Source organism: Zeus faber, assembly GCF_960531495.2.
Source record: "Zeus faber genome assembly, chromosome: 14".
Taxonomy (NCBI): Eukaryota; Metazoa; Chordata; class Actinopteri; order Zeiformes; family Zeidae; genus Zeus; species Zeus faber.
The window spans coordinates 3,103,228-3,128,235 of NC_137200.1; the positions used below are offsets into that span (position 1 = coordinate 3,103,228).

Genomic DNA, 25,008 nt, shown 5'->3' on the forward strand with positions numbered 1-25,008 from the left:
TTTCGTGTAAGGTGGTCATAAAACTCAGTCCGAGCTGCCTTTAATCAGTCTTTTTCTTGTTTTGATGTTCCGATAAAAACAAACATGTTTTATATTATCGGAAGCTTTTAGTCTTGGCTTATGCAAATTGTGAAATTTGAATAATGTGAAAATTGTCAACAACCAATGGGTGCACTCTCTCCAGCACCAAACAGGAAGCACCAAACCGGCTAGATAGTAAACATGGCGGTGATTCCGGGGAGGTGGAAGAACAATGCTGAGTCTGTGCATCTTGACACTCCTTACTTATTAAAACCTCAAAACATGAAATAATTAAATCAAAACTGACGCAGTTTCGCCTACCACACGCCACCCGAGTGGCGTTTTCAGGGTCCTCCGGCACAGAGGATGGGGTTGCAGACACACAAGTTTATTGAAGAGAGGGGGCTATGTGAAACATGTTGTCAGGGTCAGGTCATGACAAGGGCTCCTCTCCCGAGTGTGTGGGGATGGGGGTTTTACCTGTTGCTCGTTGGACCAATCAACGAGCAACAGATATACAGCCACACTGATCCTCAGCCCAAATTATCTAGACCCAGGACAGGCGTGGCTGCTCAAACCACACTATCCCCACACCACATACCCCCGACACCTGAGACCAGAGATAATCCCTGATGGAAGCCTACATCCCCCTCCCCCAACCAAGCAGAAGAAAAACAAAAAACTGCCTGCACTCTGACACAGGGTTACTATACATAAAAGGACAGACACTGACATAGGGCTCCTATACCTTAAACAAATAAAAACACTGGACTCTGAAACAGGGTTGCCAAATATCCAACCAACAAAAATGTCCCACAAAACAGAACTGGTTCCTTTCCAGAGGACCTGGTTCCCCGGAACAGCATGGTCCCTCGGTGACCCTCCCCCAGGGCGACGATGCTGACTACCCCCTCCTCCCTTAAGGAGCATGGGGCCTCAAGCTGCTGTGCTGGCTGGTGGAGGTGTAGCAGTCTAGTGGGGCTGCTTGGAGGGGTGGCCTGGCTACTGGGCTACTGGATGGTCCCAGCGGTGGTTGCTGGGCGGAGCAGCTAGCTGTAAGCAGTTACCCGTGGTGGTTGCTATGGCTGCTTCTCCCCTGGTTATCCGACGGACCCCCGGGTGCTGCTGCTGCCAGTTGGGAGAGGGTTGGTGCTGGGGCCTCCTGTTGACCCGCTGCTGCCTCCAGGGCATCTTTGGACGGCCCTTCTGTGTCCCTTCTACGTGCCGCTGCCGTCCCATTGTGGCGGTTTCGCCTACCACACACCACCTGAATGGCTTATTGTAGTGAGTGGGCTAGGTGGACCAAGCCCTGGAAAGGATGGACAACATGTCATAACAAGGGCTCCTCCCCTGTGTGTGTGGGGATAGGGGTTTTACTTGCTGCTCGTTGACTAATCAACGAGCAATGGTTTTTGCTGTTTTTTCAGAACAAACCACTGCACACACAAGGGCAGCTGCTTCTGTTTCTGCTCCATTGTTCAACAGTTTTTCCTCTTGTAAATTTCCACCAGGAGCAGGATGCAAAATAATCTCAAAAGGAATCTAGTTGTGGTCTTGCAAATAGTGACCCTGCAAGGTCTCCAGTCTTTGCAAAACCTTATAGTCTGACTAAAACTCTGGCTTATGACACATTTTCTTTAGATGTGAGAGGGTGTCAGACTTCACTCTTTAAAAGTCTTTTGAAAGTCTTCTAGTGTATGGTAGGCATAATTCTGAACCGGTTTTCATGAAATTTGGTTTGTTATAAACGTGAGCAATTGAACATGATTCTGGTAACTTATTGGAATTAAGTTAAGCTATTTAGGCTGAATCAATCATATATTTTCATTCACTACCATGTGTAAAGGAAGAAGGTATCATGCATGCCTCATATTGCTTTAAGCTTTAATTGAACAATTGAGTATTGATTAAAAGAAAAAGAAGAAGATTTTAAGATATTATTTCAACATAGGGCATATTTTTGTAGTACATTGTTTCATCTCAGTTCTCAAATTCTCTGAAACAAACACCATAATGTAGTGAATAAATACAAAATTCCTGCTTTTTACCTTTTAAGGGGTATTTTTTCTACAGTTACACAGATATCCTGGTGTATCATAGATGCAATGTATCCAGAATCGCTGTATCGTGACACCATCGTTATCGTGGGCAACATATCGCGATACCATCATATCGTGAGGTACTCTGCGATTCCCGCCCCTATTAATAAACCAGTCTAGCACTACGTCACATGCTTACATACCAAAAAGGGGAATCTTCCCCTTTGGATCCAAAATCATTGAAAAACCAGATCGAGATATACAATGGATCTGGTATTTGCAGAATATGGTGTTAATGGCATTAAATTGATTCAATGGAGACTTATTATTTGTCTGATTACTGGTTGTTATTTTCTTTTATTCTAATGATTTATTTTTCACATAAATGGAATTTCTACAGGAAAGAGTTGCGAGAGGAGCAGTACGGTAAAGCAGATGAGCGCTACCGAGACAAGATAATCATTATGAGGACCACCGAGCTGGTCAACAAAGACCTGGACCTCTACTACAAGGCGCTCGACCAGTAAGTAGGTTCACACACTCAACACTGACAGCGCCCAAATATGTTTTGACATGGCTTGGTGTTGCTTGGTTGGTGTAAATCGTCTGATCTACTGCGGCGTTGATTAGATGTAGCTTTGAAACTGATATGGTAAACTTTACCACTGAGTGTGATCTTATCAAGTACTTCTCAAGAAAAAGCTTGTAGAGTTTAGAGACTGGAACAGTCCTGCTCTGTCATTTATCTGGAAAAGGCTGATCACTTCAGTTTATGTATTTCACAAAAAATCATTATATAAATCAAATTAGACATAATGCTAAGTTAGTAATAATAACATGTGTTTTTTTGTTTAAAGTTTTTCGTTATGAGTCATAGCATGGATAAGGGTTAATATTTAAATAGCTGAAATACCTTGAGTTTGACACCAGTACTTACATTTTTCCAGGCTGTTATTAAGACTGATTTTACTGTCTTGTGCTACTTAAAAAAAATACATTTATGCATACTCTAAAAAATAGTCCCTACTGCGCAAAAAGGAAAATGACAGCATCTAAATCAAACTGTAGAAACCTGTAGTTTTTATTTTTGGCTCACTTATTCTGAAGAGATTTATTTCTTTGGTGTTGAAATTGGGCATTAAATACCAGCTGCTGTTTAGTCATAGATTTTGTCTTTGAAGCTGTTACAAACTAATAATTGACCAATGCATACATATCCTTTCAGCAGTTCAGTGAACAAGTTGATAAAAGTATTAATAATACACTTAAAATCTAATCTCACATAGCTTTGGAACAAAACTGAAAATTCCAAAATCACAACTAAAAAAAACAATGAGAACACATCAAAATGGAAATAAATTAAAGAGATAATTGGGTGGAGGGAACAACACCCACCAAGGACTGGGGGATATTTCAATATCATCATATATTACAAAATTATGAAATTGTCTCATTGTTACACACCATTATTATTGTTCAGTTTAAAGATTGTGTATGACCAAAATTTGTCTCTGTATTGAGGACTGATTTTGAATGAGTTTGATTGAGAACAGTGGCAGTATTCTGATATCATACTTAACACTATAGAGTTTGATTATGAGATGTTGAATTTATACTCAGATATTGGCATTATATACTATACTATACTATATATATGTCCATATTGTATACTGGATGTCCCCTGGTCCTACACCAAAACCCCAAACTGATTTCTTTCTTGTGGGTAATCCAGGTTGACACAATCACTATATCTGGGGGGAATATATATATATATATATATATATATATATATATATATATAGATGTGTGTGTGTGTGTGTGTGTGTGTGTGTGTGTGTGTGTGTGTGTGTGTGTGTGTGTGTGTGTGTGTGTGTGTGTGTGTGTGTGTGTGTGTGTATATATATATATATAAAAGTGTACTTTAATTTTTCTACATATATTTTTTAAGGAAGTACAATTTATTTCATTTTTTGTTTAGTTAAATTTTGCTTGATTTTTATTTTGATCTATTTTGCCCAATTTTCTACCTCACCTGCAACAACATTGCCACACCTGTCCAAGTGTATCTTTATTCAACATGTATGTAAGATTCAAAGATTAAGGCCAAATAAATGTTTCCAGGTAGGCATATGACTGGTGGCATAACAGAACGTAGATGATCTGTGATCCGTCCGGTTTGCCCCCGCGGTTCGGATAGCATGTCAACCGCGGATCAGTGCGCGGGACGCGCGAAGTGTCCCCATGGGCGCTAATTACGGATGGAGGGACTCAGGTCCTGATCAATACCTGATCTAAGGTGTCTATAGCCTCCTCTCCTCCTGTGATAAGCAGGCTGTGTCGTGTCTCTGCTATGCGCACAAGCAGACACTTTCACTTTTGTAGCGTCTGACTAACTATTAATAACAGGCTTAATGTTTTACAAATTAGAGGTTTTTTTTATTTGATAGCCATTGGCGCTGATATGTGAAAATTAACTAAATTGTTTTTATATATATATATATATATATATATATATATGTGCACACACACACACACACACACTACACTACTCACAAAAAGTTAGGGATATTTGGCTTTCGGGTGAAATTTAAGGAAAATGTAAAAAGTTCACGCTACAATGATATTATATCATGAAAGTAGGGCATTTAAGTAGAAGCATGCAATGGTGATTTCCTCATCTTAAACAATTTATTGAAACAAAAGCCAACAACAGTGGTGGGTATACAACAACAAAAAATGTCAATGTCTCAATAACTTGTCATGTGCCCTTGAGCATCAATTACAGCTTGACAACGACATCATGCTGTTCACAAGTCGACTTATTGTCTGCTGAGGCCTGGCCCCCCACTCTTCTTGAAGGGCGGCCCTCCAGTCATTGAGGTTCTGGGGTACAGAGTTACGAGCCTCTACACGGCGACTCAGCTGATCCCATAGATTTTCTATGGGATTCAGGTCCGGAGAAAGTGCAGGCCACTCCATTTGAGGTACCCCAGTCTCCAGCAGCCGTTCCCTAATGATGCCACCTCGATGAGCTGGAGCATTGTCGTCCATGAAGATGAAATGAGGCCTGTGTTGTTCATGCAGGGGCACATTGACTGGATTAATGATGTAATTCAGGTAGTATGGCCTTGTCACTGTACCATTCACAAAGTGTAGGGCAGTTCTGTATTGACTAGACACACCTGCCCACACTGTAACACCACCACCACCAAAGGCTCGTCTGGTGGCAACAGTGGCTGATGCATAGCGCTCTCCTTGACGTCTCCAACATCATTGGCGGCCATCATTTCTGCTCAACGTGAATCGACTTTCATCAGAGAACAGCACTGAGGCCCACTGGTCCCTCGTCCAGCGTAAATGCTCCTTGGCCCCTGCAAGACGATGATGCCTGGTGGTGTGGTCAGGTACCCTTGCAGGTCGTCTAGCTCGCAGACCACGCTGATGTAAACGGTTTCGAATGGTCTGACGTGACACTTGGGTGCCTCTCACCTCCTGAAGCGGTCATCAGTGTGGGTTGTGGCCAAAGGACGTCCACTTCTATGCCTTTCTATGTCTCCTCCAGTGTCTCTGTATTTCTGTTGCAACCTGCTGATGAAACTATGACACTCTAAGCTCAGTGGCCACTTCCCTCTGAGAACATCCTGTTTGAGGCCTCGCAATGGCGAGGTACTGTTGATCAGTTGTTAGGTGTCGTCTTGGTCTCATGATGTCAAAATGTGAACAGCATGATGAAGAGGACTGTTTAAAAACCAATTCGAATTGAACCAGGAAATGTATTGGTCGATTCATTGGTCGTGAATTTTGCTGTTCAGCTCCTTGTTAGAGAACAGAAAGTTGTGCAAAAAGTACTGAAACATTGAACAGTTGGACATGTGCATTCAAAAGTTTAGAGAAGTTCAAATTATGTTCAGCTGTAAAGGTTATAGTGCATTTTAGGTTAATCCTGAAATTTCACCTGAAAGCTGAATATCCCTAACTTTTTGTGAGTAGTATATATAAAGAAAAACAAAACGACGGTGGGGGCGGTGGGCAAGTAATGTAATCGGTGTATGCCCCGACACAGTGTAACACTGGTAACACCGATACCTGCGGCAACCCTAGTTTACGATACGTTGCGCTATGTTGCTGCTACTTTACGACATACCGTGACGCAAATGTCGAGGCTATGTGTGCTCGACCGCCAATTGCGATGTGTATTGAGAGATGCAGAAAATCAACTCTACAAAAATCAACTGTACAAAATCAACTGTAAATTGCTCAATTTCGAACCGATTTACATGAAATGTATTTGATATAAATGTGAGAAATTGAACAGGATATTGGTTACTTATTGGAATTCAGTTCAATGGGGATGTATCTAATCACTTTTTCATTCACTACCATGTTTAAAGGAGAAGGTATCATGTGTGCCTCATATTGCAATTTGATTTAACAATTGAGTATTGAATATTTTATATATTTTAAGATTTTATTTACACATTGGACATCTTGAATTTTGTTTTCATTTAAGACCATTGGAAAAAGTTTCTTGCTTTAAGTGTTTTACAGAATAAATGGAAATCAAAGTTATATTTGTATATTTTATTGATGATCAGAAAAATGATCCAATCCGTGACTCAAAACCGTGATACAATCCGAACCGTGACTTTTGTGATCTGTTGCACCCCTACAGATGAGAGTTCATCATTAGCACATCTCTTCATCTGGTTTCTGCTGTTAGGTAAATAACAGAACCACAGTCTGTTTCTTGCTTATCAGTGAGCTTTGGTGCAAAGTAGGAAAGGTTTTTACTCACTGAGGGGAACTACCCCAGTAATGTCATTTCAGTCCCACAAGTACAATGGACTTGTATTATTGACACAATTAATAGCTGCTGTTTAAACAAAATTTGGAGGCAGAATTTTTCATCAAATGCAACTTTGTTAAACTGCTTTTCTGTATATAACCTTTGGTTACAGTTGGTGTATTTGTTGTAGTGAAAATTTCATCAGTGCACAATGAATGTTTCTAATAAAATGTAACTAAAATTGACTTATTTTACCCTTTTCGACAACCAACTAAGATGTGTGTACTTTCCAGTAAAGTTACAGAACTGCCAACCTGCACACATTTTGTGCACCAACCATGCAATTCTTGGTGAAAATGCGCAGGTATAAAATGCCAGCTGAAACTACGCCAAAGAAAGTGTGTGTGTGTGTGTGTGTGTGTGTGTGTGTGTGTGTGTGTGTGTGTGTGTGTGTGTGTGTGTGTGTGTACGTGTGTGTACGTGTGTGTGTGTGTGTGTGCCCGTGCGTGTGCGCGAGGGAGATTTGGCCAACATTGTGTGTGTGTATATACACTACTCACAAAAGGTTAGGGATATTTGGCTTTTGGGTGATATTTATGGAAAATGTAAAAAGTTCACGCTACATATATATATCATGAACGTAGGGCATTTAAGTACAAACATGCAATGGTAATTTCCTCATCTCAAACAATTTATTGAAACAAAAGCCAACAACAGTGGTGGGTATACCACAACAAAAAATGTCAATCCCTAACTAACTATACCTAACTTTTTGTGAGTAGTGTATATATACGACGAGTCACTCAGTAAAACTAGTTATTCGATTTGATTCAGTTGGTTTAATGCACCATGAGTTCCAGTGAACAAGAGTGAGAAGAGTTGGTCACTTATTATTGTTGCTTTTCATTTTGCAATGTATTTTGGAATGGCAAGTACCTTATAAATATAATACTGTTCAATACAAGCTGCTAAAAATAGGCGATTGACACCTTTCCCATTGCCAGGAGAAATGCCATTTTTTCTCTGGTGCATCACAAACACGCCGGAAAAGGGGCGCGTCATGGTTCCAGTGTGATTGGGAATAAAACAGTAGAGGAGACAGCAACTTCAACAAGGGGCCCCCGGCGCCAATGCTCTGCTCCTGTAAGATGCAAAACAGCACCCAAGCTTCCACTCTTCCCAATGGAACACACATACTAACCCGGACCTGGCCTTAGCCTTCCGCAGCGCTGACCCCACACTGGAGAGACATATCCTTGACAGGTTCCCCCGATGACACCACCGTCCATCATCCAGGCTTCCTCCCTGGTGCAGCCACTACCAGGCAAGCCGTCAGGAGATGGGACTTCAGGAAGGCCAACTGGCAGTCATACACAGCTGAGATAGAAAGAAGATCAGTCTGTCTCCCGGACCCAGATTCTGCCGATGTGGACGCTGCGTATGCTGGCTGCTGCAAAGTCCTCCTAGGGGCAGCAAAGAAATCCATCCCACGAGGCTGCAATGAGAGCTATATCTCTGGCTGGGATGAAGAATGCAGCCAGCTCCTGCGAGGCCACCAGCAGGCAAGCTCAAGGGAAGATGTAGATGTGACTGCAACCGCACTTCCCCAAAGGCTGGATGCGACTCATAAGGCCAGATGTATGGAAGTTGTTGAGTCAATTGACTTCACCCACTCCAGCCACAAGGCATGTCTGTCCATCAACCAGCTGACTGGCACAAAAGCATCACCCCCCAAATTCCCGGTGACAGCAGATGCCATCGCGTCCCTGCTTCTCAAGAATGGCCGTTTCCCTGGAGCAGACAAGAATTTCACCCTCCTGACATTGCGCAAGGTTTCTACTCTCTCCAGGGCGGCCAGTGCCAATGCCAACCTATCAGGAGACTTCACCACAGCGGAGCTCAGTGCGGCCATCAGCAAACTAAAGCAAAGAAAGGCCCCAGGCTGCGATAACATCCACCCGGAATTCCTGATCCACCAGAGTACAACAACATCTGCTTGGTTCTGCGCCCTCTTCTGGCCCTGCTTCCGGAGATCCAAGCTCCCCAAGACCTGGCATCGTGCTTCAGTCATAGCCCTGCTGAAGCCAACAAACCCTCAGAAGACCCCAAGTCCTACAGACCCATCTCGCTGCTCTGTGTCCCATTTAAGATTCTTGAGAGGGTGATCCACTGCCGCATTGAGCCAGTGGTGGACCCACAACTTCTGAGGGAACAGGCCGGTTTCCGCCAGGGCAGGTCAATGGCGGACCAGGTAACACTGCTCACGCAAGACATCGAAAACAGCTTTCAGGCCAATGAGAAAGCTGGGCTGGTGCTTCTGGACCTGACAGCCACATATGACACTGTCTGGCAACGCGGACTCCATCTGAAGCTACTGAGGACAATCCCAGATAGGCATATGGTGAACTTGATCATGGAGATGCTGTCAAACCGCAGCTTCATCCTAGAGACCAACAATGGCCAGAGAAGTAGGCTCAGAAGACTGAGAAACCGGGTTCCTGAGGGTTCTGTCCTCTCACCGATCCTTTTCAACATCTACATCCATGACCTGCCAGATACAAGATCTAGGAAATAGGGTTACGCACATGACCTAGCCATTATGCTGCGTCAACCTACATGGAAGGCGATGGAAGAGGGTCTCAACCAGGACATGGGCATCTTGGCTATCTACCTCCACAGGTGGCGCCTGCAGCTCAATACTGGGAAGACGGTGTCAGCAGTATACCACCTTAACAACAGGGAAGCGAAGAAGGAACTGGATGTGTTTGTAGATAACATGTGTCTGGAGTTCCATTAAACCCAAAGTACTTTGGTGTATGCCTGGATAGGACACTAACCTTCAAGCAACACCTAGAAGATGTGAGGGCCAAGGTGACACCAAGGGCCTTGCTTATCCGACGTCTTGCTGGTACAAGCTGGGGGGCCTCTGCCAAGACACTCCGGATTTCTACACAAGCCCTGGTCTCCTCTGCAGCTGAATACTGTGCCCCAGCCTGGTGTAGGAGCCCACATGTCAAAATGGTCGACACCGTGATCAACAACTGTCTCCGGACAATAACGGGCTGCGTGAAGCCCACCCCTGTGTCCTACCTGCCAGTCCTTTCAGGAATTGCCCCGGCCTGACTTCGATGAGAGGCTGCTACCATCAACCTTATCAGGAAAGCCCAGATACACAGCTGGCATATCCTGCATAACACAACCATTAAATCAGCGCCTCCACACAGACTCAAGTCCAGCCACCCCTACAACAAGGCGGCACAACAGATGCACGTATGCACTCAGGACCCGGGAGATGGTGTTGGAGGAGAACATCTACCACACCGTCAATGGACCCTGCTGAACCGCCTGCGAATCGGAGTCGGCCTCTTCAAGTCATCTTTGAAGAAATGGGGCTTGGCAGACAGTAGAGCATGTGAATGTGGCGAGCCAGAGCAGACTACCGAACACATAACTACCACAGGTCCTCTGTACAAACCACCGTCAGAGATCGGCCTCTTCCAAATGGGACCAGAGATGAGGGCGTGGCTGCACGACACTGAGTTGGAGGTTATACATGATGATACATGACAAGAAGAAAAAGAAGGTGCGCACACCGCTCTTTCCGTGGCGGGGAGTGGGAGCTTCAGGCAATGCTGGAGTGACTCGGAGCCCGGTGGAAAGCGTGGAGGTTCTCCGCTGTGCTCCCCACGGTGCGATCCCCACACTCAAAACATTTCACGGTCCCCTATGTGGAAAATAGTCAATAACTTCAGATTTTGATTTTGGATTCTAAATGGGATATGAAATTATCAAATGATACACGGATATTCCTGTCTATTTATGCGCCAGTGTCCGGAGCTCCACCGCGCATTGCATTGCTCGGGTAAACGGGCCAAAATTAGCGGGTCGACCGATCGGAGGTGGAGCCGATTTGACCCGGAACTGAGACCGGGGTTTTTCCTTTCCCACTGGTGACAAATGCTGGATGTTATTAGCAGGTCTGACCGGGTTTTTGGTGCAGTGGGAAAGGGGTATAATAGAAAGGTATATTGGCACTTAAAAGTGAAAGAGACTTTCATTTGAAGTTTGAACTGGACATTTCCATGTAAGTTATATGTTGTGTCCAGTTACAGGTTACATTAAACTGAAACTTGGTGGCAGTCCCATATTCTGTTTTATTGGAACTCAGTTACCGTTCCATGTTGTATTTTATTTTATTGAAACTCACTGACCATAGCATGTTCTATTATTGTTTTACAGTGAATAATGAACAATAATAAACACAGTGTCAAAATCAGCAATCTCACTATTGTGCTAACTGAAAATTGCAGCTCAAGTCTGTATGTGGATCTGTCCTATCACGTGAGTGTGATCAGATCACGCGATCTATTTCTCATTGACATATAGCAGATATACCCAATGAGGCCAGATGATAACAAAATGTAATTTCTCCAATCAGGCATATAAACTCAAAATGATCTCACAACAATTTTAAAAATATTTAATAGTCAATGTTTTATTATGAACATACAGTACAATTGAATGAAAAACAGAATTGGCCAAAATCTGAATCAGCAAGTCAGATTTCTTTTTTTTTAATCTGAAATCGGAATCAGCCAAGAAAATTGCAATTGGTGCATCTCTAGTTGGTAAACATGTTGGGTAACTTTACGAGATGATGCATTTCAAGATGTATACTAAGATGTATGTAATGATGTATACTAATGAGATGAATTTGTATACTGTACATAGTTAGCTGCAGTAGCTCAAATACGATCTGATTGGCCTCGTTACGAGACTGCTACGGTGTGAATACCTGGTGTCATTTAGCTGCAGTAACTCAAATGCCACGGAAACTCCCTGTTACACTATTGTGCTACTCAATATATTTTCCCAAGGTTGGGATGTCTGCATTTAAAAGATTATATTGGTACAGGGCTTGACGTTAAGCTTTTTCAGCCACTTGCCTGTTTTACTTGCCCGATAGCTAAACTTACTTTAATGGAAAAATGGAAAATGTAGGCCTATTAAAAAAATAAGTAAAACCATCAGAGATTTAGACAATTATAATTTATTAACGTACAAAATATACATGTAGCAATTACCATAAATAAGGAATATATACACAGCATAGTATATATTAGGGTTGGGCGATATTGTGCAATCGTTGCTCCTCGAGATTGCGATTGGCGATCCAATCGCCAGGGGGCGGCCGGAGTAGGAGGGGGTGGGGAGAGTTACCTCACAGCATACCAGTGAAATGCCAGCATGGACTATGTGAAAGAAATATGAATTTGTTTTTATCAAATAATTTATTCTCTGTTTAGCATTTTTTTATAATTCTTATTTAATTTGGATTAAAGATTTTGAATAATAATCTTGAGCATGGGTCAGCATCTGACGGAGCTTTGAAATTACATCAAAGCTTTCTGCAAGCAATACAGTTAAAGCTAGGTTAATAAACATTTATAAAAGAGTAAACATTTAATTGAAAATATTGAACATATTAAAAAAATCTATTTAACAATATCTCCTATTCAAACAACGGCTCCCTTTTAAAAGACTGTCTCTGTGCTTGGTGCAACAATATCACAGCATCATGTTCTGTTTAACATTATTATCTTATCTTTAATATCTCAAATCCAAATCATTATCCATAAAGTTAACGACTCTTATGAAGTACAGAGAAAAGTTTTGGTGAGCAAGCATATGGAGAACAGAGATGTGGGGTGTCAGAGCATTGGACGGCAAACTGGTTTGAAATGAAGAAAACATCACCAATTTAAATTAATGGGCAGCAATTAGAAAACGTGCATAAAGTCCAGACGTGTCGAGCGAACTGCATACCAAAACGCTTTGCAAATTTCGAAAAACGGAAAAGACAAAGGCAAAAGCCACAATCCCGAAGTGAGCCACACTGGATGCACCCATTTATCTGTAATACAATATAAATATATGCAATTAATGAATAGAAAAACCAACTTCTATATCAATCCACGTTTTTTTTTTATTTAAGCCATTTAATTTTATATTCCAGGGAACACGGCTTCTACTGGCTCTGTGATAGTGTTCGTTCACGAACGATTCAAATCTTTTGGGTGAACGAACTGAACCGACCCTCAAATTTTGGCCCATTTGCCTGCTTGATGTGACTGGATGTCTGGATGTTTGCGCATAAATAGACAGGAATATATTCGTCTATCATTCGATCATTTCATATCCGATTAAGAATCCGAAATCAGAAGTTAATGACTTTTTCCACGGCTGCAATATACTCCATGCCGCAACTACTATAGTGTTGGGTCCTTCACAAGCGATTCTTTTGTGGGAACGACATGAACAGAGTCTTACTGGGTGATGAGCCCAGATGAGTTTTATTTTATTTTTTCCTCAAGTTTTACAGTTTCATGTCGTTGTTTAAGTTGCTGTCTCCTCTGTTTTTTTTTCCCCCAATCACACTGGATCCATGACACACCCCTTTTCTAACAAGGGCATTTCTCCTGGCAATGGGAAAGGCGTTGATCACCTATTTTTAGCTGGTTTACTCGTGTTTAAAAAAACAGGGTATACCCACTATTTTTGGTGTAAAACTGGTATGAGTGAGTGAATCCCCCTTTTCACCAAAAAGATTTAAATCGTTTGTGAATGACAACACTATTACAGAGGCGGTAAAAGCCGCTTTCTCTGGAATATCGCACTTAAATGGCTTAAATAAAAATGGTGGCTTGATATACAAGTTGTTTTTTCTATTTATTAATTGCATGGAGGAAGTAGATGGAGGATTTGGAGACCGTGGTCTGGTGTGGCGCGATTGGTCTGTGATAGTTGCGGCTCCAGGTTATTACTTATAAGGTATAAATTGTTATATGTAATTAGAAACACAAAATCATTTAGCTTAATACATTTTATTGCAGATAAATCGGTGCATCCGGTCTGGCTTACTTCAGTAATGGTGTGGATCACTTCCGTAATGTGACTTTTGCTTTTGTGTTTTCCGTTAATGCAGGTTTTTTTTTTTTTTTGCAGAGCGTTTTGGTATGCAGTTTGTTCTTTTCATAATTTGCTTGTGTTTTGTCTCTTTGCACATGTTTTCTTCAGTTGCAGTGCAGATCAATCATGTAGTCAACATTTCCCATTACAAGACAGAAAGTACTGTAATGTGAACAATATGATGCAGTGTGACATATCTAGCAATTTTGCTATCAGGCGATTGTTTTATTTGTGGTCGTTCTGTTGGCTAACGCTTAATTTTTAGCATTAAACATCCGTATGTTTTGGGTTTTTGTTCTTGTTTTTTTTTTTTTTTTAAGTCATTTCTTTTAACTAAAATCAGTGTGGAAGTAGGAGATTAATGTTGGAGCTGAAAGAACTTCACAAGTATAAGAGTCAAAGGCCCACAAATATTTTGGCTATATTCATCTGGAACATCTGCATTAAATGGGTAAAAAAAAAAAGATTGCTGAAATCATTTAATTTCATAGTGACATTCAGATGAGCATAAAAGATCAACTCTAACATTCCAGTCCCTTGGCTCCTACCCAACAGTGCTTTATTTTTTTACACATTGTGTATGTTAAAACCTTGTCTAAAGTAACAGAACATGGACAGTTTAGAAGTGTTTCCAATCAAAAAATGTGGACTATAGCGATATAACCGACCATTCATACTGGAAGGAATTTTTGAGAAACTATTAAAATATGTTTTTCTTCTTTTATCTTGTTTTTGTTCTTGATATTAATTTATTATATTATAGAGTAGCAGAAGTTCTTTATCACAAGTATTTTCCTGAGAAACACAACAGTTCTATCAGTCTCATCAGCCTGCAGAGGAAATGCATCATAATATGGAAGGAAATGACTGAGCACTTTCATGATCTGCAGCATCTTGTGTACGCCTTGTTGTTACTATTGTTACTATGCTCAAGGCTAAGCAAATAGAACGTATTCAGACCAAGATTAATGATGTCATCACAAAAATTGCATTAGCTCGGGCCAAAGGGGAATTGTTTGCAGATGTGACCAAATAATTAACACAGACATCCCAAATCTGAAGTAGGGTTTTGTGGCTTTTTTTATGCCTCTGTGCCGAAGGCATTATGTTTCCTGTTTATTTATTTTATTTTATTTTATTTTTTTCCAAATTTGGGGCAACCACCCACTCGGACTCAAGGACGAACTGATTCAATTTTTTGTGTCAAAGGTCAAGGTCACTGGACCTCACGTCCGTCCCTGTCCGTCTCATTCTTGTGAACGCAATATCTCAGGAACACCTGGAGGGAATTTCACCTGGTTGACCTTGGTTGACCTTGGTTATTCGGTTAGTTAGATATCGTGGTTAGTCAGATATCCATATCCTACAGAGTGGGTGATTTATCAGTGAATCATTTGTGTAGTACTTTCCACACATGAGATAATGAAGATCAACCGATTAAAAAAAAAAAAAAAAAAAAAAATATATATATATATATATATATATATATATATATATATATATATATATATATATATATATATATATATATATATATATATGCAGTGGGGCAAAAAAGTATTTAGTGCCACCAATTGTGCAAGTTCTCCCACTTAAAAAGATGAGAGAGGCCTGTTATTTGCATCATAGATATACCTCAACTATGAGAGACAAAGTGAGAAAAAAAATCCAGAAAATCACATTGTCTGATTTTTAAAGAATTTATTTGCAAATTATGGTGGAAAATAAGTATTTGGTCAGTAACAAAAGTTCATCTTAATACTTTGTTATATACCCCTTGTTTGCAATGACAGAGGTCAAACATTTTCTGTAAGTCTTCACAAGGTTTTCACATACTGTTGCTGGTATTTTGGCCCATTCCTCCATGAAGATCTCCTCTAGAGCAGTGATGTTTTGGGGCTGTCGCTGGGCAACACGGACTTTCAACTCCCTCCAAAGATTTTCTATGGGGTTGAGATCTGGAGACTGGCTAGGCCACTCCAGGTCCTTGAAATGCTTCTTACGAAGCCACTCCTTCGTTGCCCGGGGGTTGTGTTTGGGATCATTGTCATGCTGAAAGACCCAGCCACGTTTCATCTTCAATGCCCTTGCTGATGGAAGGAGGTTTTCACTCAAAATCTCACGATACATGGCCCCATTCGTTCTTTCCTTTACACGGATCAGTCGTCCTGGTCCCTTTGCAGAAAAACAGCCCCAAAGCATGATGTTTCCACCCCCATGCTTCACAGTAGGTATGGTGTTCTTTGGATGCAACTCAGCTTTCTTTCTCCTCCACACATGACAAGTTGCGTTTTTACCAAAAAGTTCTATTTTGGTTTCATCTGACCATATGACTCACTCCCAATCCTCTTCTGGATCATCCAAATGCTCTCTAGCAAACTTCAGACGGGCCTGGACATGTACTGGCTTAAGCAGGGGGACACGTCTGGCACTAGTGTGTTACTGATGGTAGCCTTTGTTACTTTGGTCCCAGCTCTCTGCAGGTCATTCACTAGGTCCCCCCGTGTGGTTCTGGGATGTTTGCTCACCGTTCTTGTGATCATTTTGACCCCACGGGGTGAGATGTTGCGTGGAGCCCCAGATCGAGGGAGATTATCAGTGGTCTTGTATGTCTTCCATTTTCTAATAATTGCTCCCACAGCTGATTTCTTCACAACAAGCTGCTTACCTATTGCAGATTCAGTCTTCCCAGCCTGGTGCAGGTCTACAATTTTGTTTCTGGTGTCCTTTGACAGCTCTATGGTCTTGGCCATAGTGGAGTTTGGATTGTGACTGTTTGAGGTTGTGGACAGGTGTCTTTTATACTGATAAGGAGTTCAAACAGGTGCCATTAATACAGGTAACGAGTGGAGGACAGAGGAGCCTCTTAAAGAAAAAGTTACAGGTCTGTGAAAGCCAGAAATCTTGCTTGTTTGTAGGTGACCAAATACTTATTTTACCGAGGAATTTACCAATTAATTCATTAAAAATCCTACAATGTGATTTCCTGGATTCTTTCCCCCCATTCTGTCTCTCATAGTCGAAGTGTAACTATGATGAAAATTACAAGCCTCTCTCATCTTTTTAAGTGGGAGAACTTGCACAATTGGTGGCTGACTAAATACTTTTTTGCCCCACTGTGTGTGTGTATATATATATATATATATATATATATGTATGTGTGTGTGTATATTAATTTATTTGTTTATTTATTTATTTATTTTTAGTCTAATCCAAAATGAGACACGGGAACTTAAAGCAATGTTCGAAATCATGTATTCAAGTCTGCAGAAACCATTTCACGTTCATCAGGCCAAGGATACTTGTTCATTCAAAGACAATGTTACTATTTTACTAAAGGATTTTGTGAAAATCTAATTCCAGTTGCTATTTCAGAACATTTTAATTTTTTTTTCCCACAAAATTCGTACAGCAGTCAAATATATTAATTTGCAGTATAATAGATTTTAGTGAACCACATAAAAGTGTAAAAATGAGGACTGTTTATTTTTTTTAATAATTCTCCAACCTGTCTCATTTGCAACAACACAAAACAAAATGAGACCCTTTTATTCCAGTTCTTTACATCTTATTGTTGTGTCTACTTCTCTCCTCTTTACTTAAAGTAATATTTTGTTGTTATTGTAAATGCTTTATTATTGTATTGGATCTGAACAATTTTCTGTTTTCTTCATTGTAGTGTTTTGTCTGTTGAAAATCAGATTTCACCCAATAAATACATAACAAAAACTACTTTCCATTTAGCTTTGTATCCACACAGGTCTTAATCACTTTTGAGACCAATTCTCCAGCCCAGATTCTTTTTATGTTTCACATCATATTGAACAATCTCCATTTTTTCCCTCCAGGACCATCATGAAGTTTCATAGTATGAAGATGGATGAGATCAACAAAATGATCAGAGACTTGTGGCGGAGCACGTACAGAGGTCAAGGTGTGTGTGTGTGTGTGTGTGTGTGTGTGTGTGTGTGTGTGTGTGTGTGTGTGTGTGTGTGTGTGTGTGTGTGTGTGATTTTCTCGCCAACATTGGCCAAAACAAAGTTATTCTAGATGTATTAAATTTACTGTCTCCACTGCGGAGCAGATGGCTTCTGAAAATTCCTGCCCACATTCTGGCAAATGCACTGCGGCACAGTCCATGGCCCAGTGGGTGGGAACCTCTGCACTAGAGGACATTCCAACTCTGTCGCTGATAGTCGGGTGGCTTGTGTCCGTGCACCTTGGCTCAAGTTTGCGCATTAAATCTTTAATCCAGGCCCCTGCGAGATGTTAATCGGTTGCATATCTTTGCAGATAAAACGGATCAATTTATCTATAACCGCCGTTTGGCAGGCAGCTAAGCACGGCGAGGTGCACGGACAAAGCTCATTCACTTGCATTGAGAAAGAGGATGTATGTGGACGTTTTTGTTCTTTTTAATAAAAAATATACATTTCTGCTGAAACTCCTGAAAAAATCCTGCCCGTGTTCTCACGGTCCGGTGGCAAATGCCCCGCGACGCGGCACAGTCTGCGACCCGGTGGTTGGGAACCTCTGCACTAGAGGATATTCCATTGGTAATGGGTCAGGTATATTTCCCACTTTCAACTGCACTTAGTAATTACTGGACATTCTGGTCAAAGGCACACTCTCCCTTGTTACACCCAGTGAAACACCGGAGGAGAGGGAAACGTGCAGGTGCGCTCGTGCATCTCTGCCGTCTTAGCATATGGTTACTGGGAATATTTCTCTCTAACGTGTGTTCACTGGATGAACTTATATTGAACTTTATTGCTCATCACATGTGAATTGATTCGCTAACGTTAGCCAAAACATTTATAAACAATTATTTATTTATAAAAACATACACAATCGAATGGCATTTTCAGCATTCGAATAGTGATAATCTTTTTGTATTCATATTCTATTCGAATTTCATTCCTGCAGCCCTACAGCCGACCTTGGCGGTAGAGAAAATGGACTATCTGGACACAGACCAGACAGGAGAACCAACACTCAGTAGCTAACTAGTCCTAAATGACCTTGGCCTAGGACTTCCTGGTCTACAACTAATTAATCATAACTTAAGCAACATCCCAGATAGGTATTTTTAAATTCTGGATTAATTTAAATCGGATCATCTTTGTCCTGATTTAGAAACCACCCCATAATGTCCGTGTTTGACCAGCGACAACCTGTCCGTTAGTGCTCCGTTCCTTTTTGTATGACTGGACCAGAGGTGGGCTCCAACCTCTTGATTTGCAAATGAAGTAATAGGATGTTGACTTGATTTGGTGACATTCCCATATTGCAATAGCCAATATTGATCTGTTGGCTCTTCCTCCACATTCTTCTTCTTCATCTCGCTTCACAGACATAGAGTACGTAGAGATTCGCTCCGACGTGGACGAAAACTCGTCCGCTGGAGTCAAACGGAGGACATACAACTACAGAGTAGTCATGGTGAAGGGAGACACAGCCCTGGACATGAGAGGGCGATGCAGTGCAGGACAGAAGGTACACAACACCAGGACAAGGACAATTCTCTCTGGTGTTTGAGCTGATCACAATCATTTAGCGAAATCGTGAGATTCATCCATATCTAAGCGGAATTTTAAGTCAATGTTAGAAATGTTGCTGCAAATACAATGCAAATTAGGCGCCTCTCCATCAGTTAAGTTGCAGAACTGTCTACCCAAATTATTATTATTACCCATTCAACTGCAGTTATATGACAATCATCAAAACAAAAAATTGTCATGCTTGTATATGGTTGAGAGGGGAACGCAGTAGTGGCTCGAGAAAAGATTTATGAATTCAGTCCATTTACCATTTAATCTCTTTTCTTGTCACCACAAAGTGGATGCATTACAATATATGTGTGTGTGTGTGTGTGTGTGTGTGTGTGTGTGTGTGTGTGTGTGTGTGTGTGTGTGTGTGTGTGTGTGTGTGTGTGTGTGTGTGTGTGTGTGTGTGTGTGTGTGTGTGTGTGTGTGTGTGTGTGTGTAGGTGCTAGCATCCCTGATCATTCGCCTGGCACTGGCAGAGACTTTTTGCCTAAACTGTGGCATCCTGGCGCTGGACGAACCAACCACCAACCTGGACAGAGAGAACATCGAGTCGCTGGCCCACGCCCTCATCGAGTCAGTACACACACCACGCATTCAAATAGTGTTCAGGGAATTATGCAATAGCCATGTTTTTCAAAATATCTGCATGAATTAAAAATTCAAACTGAGGTTCATCAAATTGAGATATTGGTCATGTCAAGTTTGATATCAGACTCAATCTCTCGTTCTCAAATAACTGCTGAATGTTTTAGTGGTGTTATGATGATGTTTAAAGAATAACATTCATTTAATACCAAATACTGTGTTGCATGTAAATACTGTGCTCAAAACACCTCATGCTTCAGGTAGGATATTTAAGGCAAGATTACATTTAAAAAGAATTATCTTGTGCCACCAAGCATCTTTATTAAAAGTTAACTAGTACAGTTAACTTTTTCCATTCACAAAAACTGTCTCACCCTTCAAAATAAAAGTCCAGTTGGATATAAATATGCAAATTTATAACACAAAAACAAACCTCAACACAATAATGAAATCTTGCACCGTTAACTTAATGTGGAATAGACAGCTGGTCCGAATGGTTTACAACCTGGTGTGTAATTTTTGTCTCTTCCCATGCAATACTGCATGTGTATGGAAGCAGTACTGTATCACAATTCGATGTTTTTATCACTTTCAAACGCTTAAACACACAATCAAATGGTTGAACCACATGGGGACGCTTTGCTTATTTTCTTTGTGATCCAGAAGGTCTTGCAATTATTTATTAATTTAAGTTTGTTTTTTGTTTGTTTTGTTTTGTTTTTTTGCCTTTTCAAATAACCTTTTTTCTGTCTTCTCCATTTAACCCCCCCTTCACTCCTTCAGGATCATCAAGAGCCGCTCCCGCCAGCACAATTTCCAGCTCATCATCATCACCCACGATGAGGACTTTGTGGAGCTGCTGGGGCGCTCCAGCTATGTGGAGCACTTCTACCGCATACGCAAGAACCAGGAGCAGAACTCTGAGATCACAAAGTGCAGCATCACCTCACTCTCTGTCCACCTCCACTGAGGTAGAAATGGTAATAATTAGAATTAACGGTGTCTAATGACACTGCTCATAGCGTCTAGTGGTAGTAATAATTCTAGAAGATACACAAGTTGAATTGATGCAAGCATTTGGTTTGGAGCCACCCTAACCCATGTTTACAGTGAGGGTCCTATTTGTTTTTGACCCCTGGGTTTATTTTTTGCCACTGCCATCTCTCGTTCTGTTTTTCCTCATTCCATTGTATCATAGCTGTTATCATAACTGTTATCTTATTTTGTGGGTCACCATCTGTTTGATAATGAAAATAAAAGTTTGTTCATTGTTTATTACGATTTTGAGTTTGTTATTTGGGAACATTTGTTTACTTTGAATAACCACAACTTATGTGACTCATTCAATTGAATTCAACTTGATTGGTGGCTGATATTGGAGATAACCCTCTGGGTTTATGGCTGTACTTGGCTTCGCTCTCTAGAAATGTATTTTTTTCCTCACTTGTTCAGTTCATCCTGAACCCTGTTCAAACCCTGTGATGCTAATGAAGTCAAATCGATGGATTACTAGTAAAGCGCAGAGGCTATTATCTCTGAGTAGGCACTAAGAGATAATGGCTCAGTGGTGGAAATTCTAGCCACTCAGTTAGTTAGTTAGTTGCCTGGAGTGAGATAATTCAGATTAAACAGAGAATACAACAACTGGCATTTAGTCTAGGTTTATTGCATAGAAGATTGATCAGCGGGGAGCACTTCAAAGACACATAGAAAAGTCAAGAGGATCTTTTATCACATAGGTCACATGGACCGTGACTATGAGGGTGTCACAAAGGCAATTGCTGAGGGTGTAATCAAATGCATAGGTCACAAAGGCAGTTGCAATTGTTTCAGCAGTTTCAACGTGTTTCATCATCTTGGTCGGTATTTTTCCATTACAGCTCCTTCCGCGTATTGAGGATTCAGGTCATCGAATAGTTGCATGATCGCATGGTGGAAGTGGAAGGGTAATCGCAGGTTTTATCTGCTGTTCAGAGAAAAGTCTGTGTGGTTTCGTCTTGGCGGTAAGGTAGATGCTCAACCACATCTCCATCAAGATACTGTATCTTTCAGCCATGCTGAAACACCATTGCCCACTCATACGCAGACTTTATTTTTTTTTTTTTTACTTTAATGAGAGGGGGAAAATCTGCTTGGCGTGGGCAATGTCGGTGTATAAATGTCACGTCCCCAGCCAAGTGTCTGATAACCAACATCTGATCGACAAAAGGACCTTACAGCAAAGGGTGATCCGGCCAAAGAAAACGACTACAATGAAGGTGTTTATGTTGGTTCTGGTGTGCTGCGTTGCCCTGCTAGTTGGTTCGGCGGCATCCGCTATGAATGACAAAGAACAGCAAATGCGTCGGCAGGAAATGATCGACTTGGTGAAGCACTACATGCTTTCCCTACCAAAGGTAAGAGCTCATCTTTGAAATAGCATGAAGGTTACATTTCAGACTTTGACCTTTGAATCAAGCAAGTTATGAAAATCTCAAGTCTTTTCTTTGAAATTTTACTTTTATTTTTTTATCCTTGTCTATGTTGGTTCTCCTGTAGCGCGTGTTAAATTCCAGTGTGGAAGCTGTCACCAAGCCGTCAGCACGTACAACGTGCCCGGTGAGAATCTTTATTATTTCAGGTTGATATCTTACATAGAGTCCCAGAATTATCTCTAAAATATAGAAAGAATACAGCCAGGAACCCTTCTGAACGTGGGATGTTTCTGTTTGAAGATTTACTGATTATGTGCACTTCTGTTAAACACAGCATTACTTCTTCTGCAAATTTGAGAAGATTCTGGAAAATCATAAGTACTTTGGGAACCAAGACAAGTTGGTCACAATGCTGGCTATCTTTAACGGATCCCACAAGGTAAGTGTGCAAATGGGGAATTTGGAGAATTTAGATGATGCTGGTGGAACCATTGATGGAACGTCTCCACTGCAAGGCCGGGAACTTGTCGTATTCCTCATTAATAGATCAATCCGTAGAACTGCTGTTTTAAAACAATTCGCAAAAGAGCAATAAAATGTAAAATCCTTGCCCCCTTTTTGAGGAAAGAAGCTCCACATAATGTCTAAAGAGTAAGAGTATTCTAATTTAATTATATTTTATTTATTTATTTATTAGAAGAAGAATTTTATTCATCTCACATGTGCGAATGCACCACATAAGACACTAGTAGCTGGAGGAATTCAGCCCCTCCGTTTCTCCAATCGAGCTTTCCTTCCTCCAGGCCTCACTTCAATGACACCCAGGGACCAATTCTAGGTGTAGATCCATGTCAGGGACAGGACAGTGTTGTACATGCATGTGGAGGAGACCCATGTGAGCACGGGGAGAACATGTAAACTCTACACAGAAAGGCCCCTAATCGGGAGATAACCCATCTGAACGCCCCAGGCGGGAATCGAACCCAGGACCTTCTTGCTGTGAGGCAGTATTGCGTCCACTGTAGTGGACCGTATGCCCCTTGCACTTGCTTGGCAGGTTGCAAGTAATACAATACATATTTATACCACAAAATCCAAAATAATAGTGCAAAAACACATGATTGTAAGGTTGTCTCATGCATTTTTTTTCATGTTTTTATTTTTCATTTTTTTTTTTGTTTTTTTTTTTTTCCTTTTTTATCCAAAAATGGCTGATGCATACAGTTCTTACCAGGCAGGATAATAAGCTATAACCCCCTCTCTACCCTGGATTTTGACTTTATTTTTTTATTATTTTCTTTAGGGCAACTCTACCTGTGGTGGTCGTAGCAAAGGCGAGAATAGAAACATTCAGCTGTTGGACCTACTTGATCAGTTCCTCCGATGTGCCAAGTCCAATAACTTCCATGACAGCTGGATCAGCACCCACAAACCATGAGATCTCAGTCCTGCCACAAGACCGTCACTCAGGAGAAATGACAAATGATCACATTTTCCACATGGTGGTTATGTGATCAGTCACACTGCTTTGTATTAGTCAGTTTTTTTTATTTGTTTTTATTTATTTTCATTAGGCATAATTAATTTATGCAAAACAGTATTTTTATAACACCCAAGAAAATATTTATTTGGCCATATATATATTTAAGAATGGATCACTGTTTACAGAAATAAAATGTAATTTCTCTTCACAAAATGTGTGCTAGTGCTCTCTATATACTGTATCTCACTAAATCAACCAAAACCACCAACCAGGTTATCACAGCAAGTGTTTTAAAATGTCACCATCAAGAATGCTAATGCTTCACTTTACAAATTTGTTCTCCCTTATACCTTGACCAAGAAGAATGATTTTAACTTATTGGTGAAGCTGAAATCTGGTTATATGTATGTATAGGGCCACTTTGTTAGGTACACCTGTTCAATTGCTTGTTAACACAAATAGCTAATCAGCCAATCACATGGCAGCAACTAATTGCATTTAGGCATGTAGACATGGTGAGGATGACTTGCTGAAGTTCAAACCGAGCATCAGAATGGGGAAGAAAGGCGATTTAAGTGACTTTGAACGTGGCATGGTTGTTGGTGCCAGACAGGCTGGTCTGAGTATTTAAGAAACTGCTTATCTACTGGGATTTTCATGCACAACCATCTTCAGGGATTACAGAGAATGGTCCAAAAAATGCATCATATCCAGTGAGCAGCAGCTGTGTGGAAAAAAATGCCATGTTGATGTCAGAGGAGAATGGGCAGACTGGTTTGTGACGATAGAAAGGCAACAGTAACTCAAATAACCACTCGTTACAACCAAGGTAATGCAGAATACCATCTCTGAACGCACAACACGTCCAACCTTGAAGCAGACGGGCTACAGCAGCAGAAGACCACACCAGGTGCCACTCCTGTCAGCTGAGAACAGGAAACTGAGGCTACAGTTCGTACAGCCTCACCAAAAATGGACAATAGACGATTGGAAAAACGAGGAATTTTTCCAATACCTTGTTGAATCCATGCCTTGAAGAATTAAGGCAGTTCTGAAGGCAAAAGTGGGTCCAACCCGGTACTAGCAAGGTGTACCTAATAAAGTGGCTGGTGAGCGTATATACACATATATATATAATGTTCAAAGTCACTTAAATCGCCTT

The 25,008-nt window shown here is 41.0% G+C and overlaps 2 protein-coding genes across 2 annotated transcripts in view; both read left to right on the forward strand.

The window, feature by feature from the left end:
• rad50 (RAD50 homolog, double strand break repair protein) overlaps positions 1-21,180 on the forward strand; it is a 56,637-nt gene extending 35,457 nt beyond the window's left edge. The window contains exons 24-28 of the mRNA XM_080014274.1: positions 2,461-2,583; positions 17,664-17,749; positions 19,169-19,311; positions 19,804-19,937; positions 20,733-21,180. Of these exons, the coding sequence (XP_079870400.1) occupies positions 2,461-2,583; positions 17,664-17,749; positions 19,169-19,311; positions 19,804-19,937; positions 20,733-20,919 (673 nt within the window). The 3' untranslated portion in view covers positions 20,920-21,180. The remainder of the gene's footprint in view (positions 1-2,460; positions 2,584-17,663; positions 17,750-19,168; positions 19,312-19,803; positions 19,938-20,732) is intronic.
• Positions 21,181-22,298: 1,118 nt separating this feature from the next.
• LOC307240559 (uncharacterized protein) lies at positions 22,299-23,971 on the forward strand. Its single transcript, XM_080014373.1, has 4 exons — positions 22,299-22,345; positions 22,488-22,547; positions 22,698-22,802; positions 23,667-23,971. The coding sequence occupies exons 1-4, from the start codon at positions 22,304-22,306 to the stop codon at positions 23,799-23,801; spliced, it is 342 nt and encodes a 113-aa protein (XP_079870499.1). The 5' UTR covers positions 22,299-22,303; the 3' UTR covers positions 23,802-23,971.
• Positions 23,972-25,008: the final 1,037 nt, after the last annotated feature.

What these genes read in the sequence shown, in the direction of transcription:
- LOC307240559 (XM_080014373.1), top strand. Translation starts at nt 22,304, where the DNA reads ATGATCGACTTGGTGAAGCACTACATGCTTTCCCTACCAAAG. An exon ending in ACATGCTTTCCCTACCAAAG is followed by an intron (nt 22,346 to 22,487) that starts GTAAGAGCTCAT and finishes GTTCTCCTGTAG; the next exon opens with CGCGTGTTAAATTCCAGTGT. An exon ending in TCTTTAACGGATCCCACAAG is followed by an intron (nt 22,803 to 23,666) that starts GTAAGTGTGCAA and finishes TATTTTCTTTAG; the next exon opens with GGCAACTCTACCTGTGGTGG.